Source organism: Sinocyclocheilus grahami, unplaced genomic scaffold (assembly GCF_001515645.1).
Source record: "Sinocyclocheilus grahami isolate Dianchi unplaced genomic scaffold, SAMN03320097.WGS_v1.1 scaffold872.1, whole genome shotgun sequence".
NCBI classification, from domain to species: domain Eukaryota; kingdom Metazoa; phylum Chordata; class Actinopteri; order Cypriniformes; family Cyprinidae; genus Sinocyclocheilus; species Sinocyclocheilus grahami.
The window spans coordinates 447,617-454,715 of NW_015506051.1; the positions used below are offsets into that span (position 1 = coordinate 447,617).

General features: G+C 41.8%; 1 protein-coding gene across 5 annotated transcripts in view; it reads left to right on the plus strand.

Annotated features, from left to right (window-relative positions):
* Nucleotides 1-7,099, plus strand: part of LOC107563403 (GRAM domain-containing protein 2-like) — a 14,979-nt gene that overhangs the window by 5,941 nt on the left and 1,939 nt on the right. For 2 of the 5 annotated variants that reach the window (XM_016248272.1, XM_016248275.1), the window contains 11 exons: nucleotides 2,414-2,551; nucleotides 2,686-2,728; nucleotides 2,799-2,871; nucleotides 3,587-3,690; nucleotides 3,782-3,880; nucleotides 3,982-4,053; nucleotides 4,260-4,310; nucleotides 4,454-4,532; nucleotides 4,686-4,760; nucleotides 4,882-4,981; nucleotides 6,322-6,429. In XM_016248272.1, coding sequence (XP_016103758.1) covers nucleotides 2,414-2,551; nucleotides 2,686-2,728; nucleotides 2,799-2,871; nucleotides 3,587-3,690; nucleotides 3,782-3,880; nucleotides 3,982-4,053; nucleotides 4,260-4,310; nucleotides 4,454-4,532; nucleotides 4,686-4,760; nucleotides 4,882-4,981; nucleotides 6,322-6,429 — 942 coding nt within the window. Of the gene's footprint in view, nucleotides 1-1,037; nucleotides 1,184-2,413; nucleotides 2,552-2,685; nucleotides 2,729-2,798; nucleotides 2,872-3,586; nucleotides 3,691-3,781; nucleotides 3,881-3,981; nucleotides 4,054-4,259; nucleotides 4,311-4,453; nucleotides 4,533-4,685; nucleotides 4,761-4,881; nucleotides 4,982-6,321; nucleotides 6,430-7,099 lie in introns of those variants that run through there. The other 3 variants (XM_016248276.1, XM_016248273.1, XM_016248274.1) reach the window with 3 other exon arrangements.

Genomic DNA, 7,099 nt, shown 5'->3' on the forward strand with positions numbered 1-7,099 from the left:
ACACACACAGGTTTGTTTTTATGGTTTGTGGGGACTCTCCATAGGCGTAATGGTTTTTATACTGTACAGACCGTATATTCTATTGCCCTACACCAACCCTACCCCTAAACCTACCCCTCACAGGAGACTTTCTGCTATTTCAGATTTTCAATACACTCCATTCTGTGTGATTTATAAGCGTTTTGAATTACGGGGACACTGAAAATGTCCTCATAAATCACCTTCTCGTTGTAATACCTATGTCACACCCATGTTATTATACAAATTTGTGTCCTCATAAACCACATAAACATGCACATACATACACACACACACACACACTCTCTCTCTCTCTCTCTCACACACACACACACACACACACACACACACAGACAAGGCCAGTTCACGTGTTTGATTTCAGACGCTGCAGTAAGTGAAAGTGTTTCACAGACAGAAGAATGTCAGTCAGTCAATCTGCTGATGCTGGAGCTGCTTGTGTCTTCAAACTCAACCTGTCTGTGCTCATTTCTACCGCAGTAAAAGACGAGGCCTCTGGCTACGGTTCACATTCACACCTCACATATAAACCATTAGATCTCAGCTGTATTCACACGTTTCACACATCGTTCTTTAATGAATGGAGTAGAATTTGGTGTACTTTTTTGTGGCATTATTATCAGTAGTAGCAGCTGTAGTAATAAAATTAAGAGGCTCACAAGAGGCTCCAGGACAACCTGAGAATTACATGAACATAATACAATTTCATGAATTACATTTTATGCCTATTTCTCATTTATGCATCCTTTTAAAACATATTTTTACTACATTTTAACATAAAAATGCCTATTGCAGTGATGCATATTTTCAGATGATCAGGATGAAATAATTGTAGATATTAAGATGACTTTTTGAAGTGCATTGTGTCTGTTCATCGGTCCGTGTTCTCGTTCTGTTGTTGAAGGCTTGTTTGCATGAGTGATGGCAGGCGTGTTTCCATAGAGGCTCATTAGGCTGGACCAGAGCAGAAACCAGTTCTGCCGGTGTCGGTGTGTCTTCAGTCAAATCCACTCTGTTCACACTCCGTCAGATGAAGTGTGCTGACGTCGGCTGTGTGTTTGAGTTGGTCTCAGTCTGTCTGATGGAAAGCTTTCTGTCAGTGAGGGTTGAAGCAGGACAGTGAGTTTCTCTGGAGAAAGTATCTCAGGTAACGTCTGGAAGCTTGACAGACTCTAAACATCAGGTCTTATTTGGGGCTTAGTTTCATTCTGCTACATAACTATATGCCTTTTGTTTTACCGCAGCTACTGATGGTGAATACAGAATTCAGCAACGTTGACTCCTCAAAATGCAGTTATAATAGAGTTATTTTTTTCCAAATAGAGGTTTGTTTGGTTTTTGAGGGTTGTTCGGTTGCTGACGACTCGTCTCTGAACTGTTGCTTTGTCTGTAGCGTTAAGCTTGTACTTGTTTGATTTGTATTTTTTTTAAAGCATCTGTGAGAAAAGTACTTATTTCAGAAACAATAGCAGTCAAATTACTTCTCATAATAATTCTAGGACGGTAGTAACGTTAATGGTTTAATTTACTGAAATTATACAATATTGTTTGTTGTACTATAATAGTGTATTTTTTTTCTCGACAAAGATCTTTAAAAAATCAGTTTCAAGACATCATCTAATCTCTGCCTGTAAATATGAATATGAAATGATTTCTGCTGCTGATATTTGATAAAGTGAATTTTCTGGGATTTGCTGGTGGCTGCTGTATAAAGTCGCTCCTGTTGTTCTTTTATTTTTTTCCAAATAGAGGTTTGTTTGGTTTTTGAGGGTTGTTCGGTTGCTGACGACTTGTCTCTGAACTGTTGCTTTGTCTGTAGCGTTAAGCTTGTACTTGTTTGATTTGTATTTTTTTTAAAGCATCTGTGAGAAAAGTACTTATTTCAGAAACAATAGCAGTCAAATTACTTCTCATAATAATTCTAGGACGGTAGTAACGTTAATGGTTTAATTTACTGAAATTATACAATATTGTTTGTTGTACTATAATAGTGTATTTTTTTTCTCGACAAAGATCTTTAAAAAATCAGTTTCAAGACATCATCTAATCTCTGCCTGTAAATATGAATATGAAATGATTTCTGCTGCTGATATTTGATAAAGTGAATTTTCTGGGATTTGCTGGTGGCTGCTGTATAAAGTCGCTCCTGTTGTTCTTTCAGAAAGATATCAGATATCATCTTCAAACTATTGTGAAAGTGTTTTCAATATTTCAGTTTCATTTTACACGGAGTAACATGAGATCTGTGACATTCACTGTCACTTATTCTGTGCAATGAACTAAATCAGCACCGTGGCAGGTGAAGATGTGCGGTGGTGTGCGATTAGATCATGACGGGTCTGTTTTTGTCGGCTCTTATGTGTGTGTTTGTGTGCAGGTATCATCTGGACATCAGTGGAAGCGCAGCAAAGCCCAAGAACAGCATGCTGAGAAAATCTTCAGACAGCAGAGGCTCCCAGAGTCCAGACGAGACGCATCTGGAGTTCCTGGAGCACAGCGGCAGCGTCTCACGCAGGTGAGGCTTGCAGATGAACCTTCAGAGACTCATCGCTTCTTAAGAAGTCCAGTGACCCATTTAATCAGACTCGCATAACTGTATAAGCGGAGAGACGTCAGCTCCTCACACCTGTGTGTCCTGATCTCCATCAGATCCACGACTATAGAGGAGGAGGCTGGATCCGGCGTTCGTAATGTGAGTTTATTCTTCAGTGAGCTCCGTCCATCAACACTTACACATCATCACCTTCTGTTCTTTTGATCAGAGCTTCAAGAGCCACAACAAAACCTTCCACAAACTCTTCCCTGAGGTCCCCGAGACGGAGGATCTGGAACACGGTGAGTCTCTCCGAGGTCTCTAGTTATTTCTCACAGTCTGTAATGAGAGTAAACGAAGTCTTGTGTTTCTCAGATGTGTCTCCTCTAGCGTACCAGAAGAGATCTCAATGATGTCTCGAACTGTGCTCAGCTCAGAACCTTCTGGCGAGGTTCTCTCAAAGTGACGAACAAACGTTCTTCCTCCAGGAGCGTTAATAAAACATTCGTTATCGTGATGCTCTCAAAATGTCAGCACAGAATCCTTCGTGGAAAGTGTTTTAGTTCAAAAGTAACGTTCTGGTAATGTTTGAAAATGATGAAATTAAATATTCCCTTAACATTCAGAAATAATGCTTCCATAGCTTTAGAAAAACGCTCTTAGAAGCGATCTCAAACGTTTCTCTTTATAGCTCTACATTCTCACTGAACGACTGACACTATTGTTTTCTGTTGAGCTGAAATCCAGTTTGTTTTATACTTGATGAAGTTTACAATATTAACACCGTTGTTTTCATGTTTATTGTGAAGCTGCTTTGAAACGACACTAAAACGTGACATGATCAATAAGTCACGCTAGCATGTTTTTCCACTGCTTAAATAATCTAAAGGTATATGAGATTCAGCTCAGTTTTGTACAGATGTGTACAGCCAGTTTGATGATGCATTGAAGTAGGTGGAAATAGTATAAAGCTCTATAGAAGTGAAGCAGGACTCTGATGTTATCGTGCTGTTTCAGTGCACACCTGCGCCCTGCAGAAGGAGGTGATTTACCACGGTAAGATGTACCTGTCCAGTCAACACATCTGCTTCCACTCATCTGTGCTGCTGAAGGACACCAAGGTGAGACGATCTGAGCCTCTGTTCACGAACAAATCACTGAGTATGACAGAGATGACAGGACATTTATTATGAAGTGTTTGTGTTCCTGTAGGTGATGATCCACATGTCCAGCGTTCAGAGCATAAAGAAGAAGCACACAGCTAAGATCGTTCCCAACGCCATCGCCGTCATCACCACAGACGGACACAAGGTATCAATCAATCAGAGAAGCTTCATGAGTCGCTCCACAGTGAGAGGGTGAAGTGTTTCTGAACTGTTTCTCCGATGTTCCTGTGTGTGTGTGTGTTTCAGCATCTGTTCGTGTTGTTTCTGAATCGAGAAGCGTGCTTCAAACTGCTGCAGTCGCTCTGTACACAGCTGCAGGTTTGTGCTTCGTTTGTGCTCACGAGTCAAGCTACTACCAATAATCATTCAATTCCAGTAGTAACGTCCGTAGTTTAGTGACTGAACTGAGGTTTTCCCTCAATCTGGTGATGGTGTATCAATGCAGATGCTTAGAAGTCTCAAAGATTGCGTCTTTAAGTGTGTGTTCATCAGTGTAAAGCGAGATGTGTTGTGTTTTCTGTCAGATGGAGAGCAGCAGCTGGAAATCCTCCACTCCTGATGTGGAGATCGACGCGGTAAGATCAGCTGAAGATGATTTAGAACGAATCATCTGTGTTTTCCTGAACTCTCTCTCTCTCTCTGAATGAAAACACACTCTTTAAATGCATGTCTCTTTTACTCGTAACCCTTGTAATCGAGTGTCCGTGTCCTCTGCCAGATTTCCAGCCAGTCGAGTCTAGAGGAGAATCCTGAGAATCCCTCGATTCGTTCAGCAGACGCGAGTCGAGCTCTCCAGCGTGAGTCTGATCCTTCACTCGTGTGTAACACAGCCGGATGAATCAAAGCTGAGCTGTCTACAGTCGACACTGCTGCTGGACGGTGTTTATCATTCAATAGTTTCACATAAAATGCAGATTGAAGACTGTAAATGAATTGTAATTGTGTTGCAGCAGAAACAAGAAGCAGCTCAACGCCACACGATGACCCCAGCAGAGAGATCAGCCCGCCGGAGCCGCACAGCACAGGTGAGCATCTGTACCTCGTAACCTTATTGAAGACCACAGAACTTTCTATTCACCTTAACGTTTGTTCATAACTTTTTGAGAATCTGTGAGTTTGATTCCGCTGGTGTTCTCGGATCTATAGCGGGCTCCTGGGTAACCGTGGTAACAGAGAAGGTCAGCTCCGTTCTGTCGTCCAATGAGACGCAGAGCCTGAACAAACTCCTGCTCGTCTACGTGATCCTGTGAGTATGAGACGATATCAGAGCCTCTGAATAACCTCCGAAGCGCTTCTTTCAGCCAAAACATTCAAACAGAATGAAATCAAGCGATCAAAGGCCAGAACTCTGGGTTCTGCAGCGGCTCCTGTTCGGCTTCTCGGCACATTAAAGCGACTGTGAGACGAAAGCAAATGACATTAGCAAAACACATAATGAATTGCAGCCGTTTGCTGTTTGAGCAACAGATACTCCAGGGGTTTGGAAAATGAAGTAAAGCCAATTAAAGATGCGGCGCTTGCGCAAATATCAGACATTTAATGAGTTTCAGCAGCTCGGAAACACACTGGTGTTCAGAGACGCTCGTGTCAGATCCTGCTTAGAGCAAGAGTTCAGCCAGAAATGAGAATGTGCTGAAACATGCTCATCCTCAGATCATCCCAGATTAAGTTTGTTTCTTCATCAGGTTTGGAGAAATGTAGCACTGCATCAGTGTCTCAGCAATGGATGCTCTGCAGTGAATGGGTGCCGTCAGAATGAGAGTCCAAACAGCTGATAAAAACATCACAATAATCCACAGCACTCCAGTCCATCAGTGAACATCTGGAGAAGACAAAAGCTGAAACACATACAGCATTAAGATGATTTTAACTCAAATATGAGTCCATAATCCATAATAACGCTTCCTCCAGTGAGTCAGTGTTCTGGTGTGAATCAGGAGAGAAATCTGCACAGATCAAGCAGCGTTTAAACAGCTCTAAACACATATGTGGCTGGATTTTGATGTGAGAGACAACAGCAGATGCACTTTTTCACTGGAGGAAGAGTTATTATGGATTATGGACTCTATGTATTTTAGTTAAAAACGTCTTAATGCTGGATGTGTTTCAGCTTTTGTCTTCTCCAGATGTTAACTGATGGACTGGAGTGCTGTGGATTATTGTGATGTTTTTATCAGCTCTCATTCTGACGGCACCCATTCACTGCAGAGCATTTACAGCACATGTTCATTTTTGGCTGAACTCTTCCTTTAAAGAAAGTGAAACGAACAGCTGATGGGAGATCTCAAGAGCGCTCACTGAGACGCAGCTGGTATGCAGTTGATCAGGAAAGTAAATGTCATGATCTGATGATCTTCAGAGTGCTGGAGGCTGATGGTCACACAGATAGATCTGAACACAACAATCAGTGTCACATAGCACAGTTCTCTGTCCTGTAACCAGCCGAGGTTTGATCAATCAGAATCTGTTCTGACGGCATGTTTGAGCATCGTGTGTGTTCAGATAAACATCTGATAAATCTGATGTGTTTATGTCTCTGTGCTGTTAAAGGCTGAATTGTGCTGTTTTATGGTTGTTTATGTGTAGTGCGATTCTTCTCCTGTTCTTGTCTGGTTACATCGGTTTGCGGATCATGGCGCTGGAGCAGAAGCTGAGCATTCTGGGATCGATGCGGGAGTTCACAATGCAGACAGAGTGAGTTCACACATTCATCATCTGAATTATAGCTTTACATTAATCAGAACTATACAGCAGTGAGTTCCAGTCCTGTAATCTGATTGGTCAGTCAGTCACTCGCTCCAGAGTGGGTTTCTCTCTCTAGTGAGTGTCACTAGAGAGTGTAATCCTGTCATTGCAGCCAGCTCAGAGAGAGAATGTGATGGTTTACAGCTGATTCGGCTGATTCACTTTGTGGAATTTGTTTAACAAGAAACATTCTACAACATATAGAAATCACACGAACCGCCAGAACTGGTTGAATTCATGACATACGAGCGATGTGTTTCTGCTGTTATCTGTTCAGATTAACCTGATTGTGTGTCAGAATGCTGCGCTCTGATTGGCTGGTGTAACATAACCCCGCCTCCACGTTTCACTGTGTGTGTTACAAGCAGAACACACCAGTGCTGTTGCATTTACAACAATAACTCAACTAATCCTGTTATCATTGGGTTTGGGTGTGTTTCACAAGCATTCTTCATTTTTAAAGACACTAAATGTGTTACATAATTGTCAGATCTGCAACTGAACAGACTAGAGACAAAACCCAAGGGAACTTTCAATTTCTATACTGTTTGTCATGTTTGTGTGTTTGTGTGTGTGTGTGAGTGTGTGTGTGTGTGTGTGTGTGTTTGTTTGTTTGTCT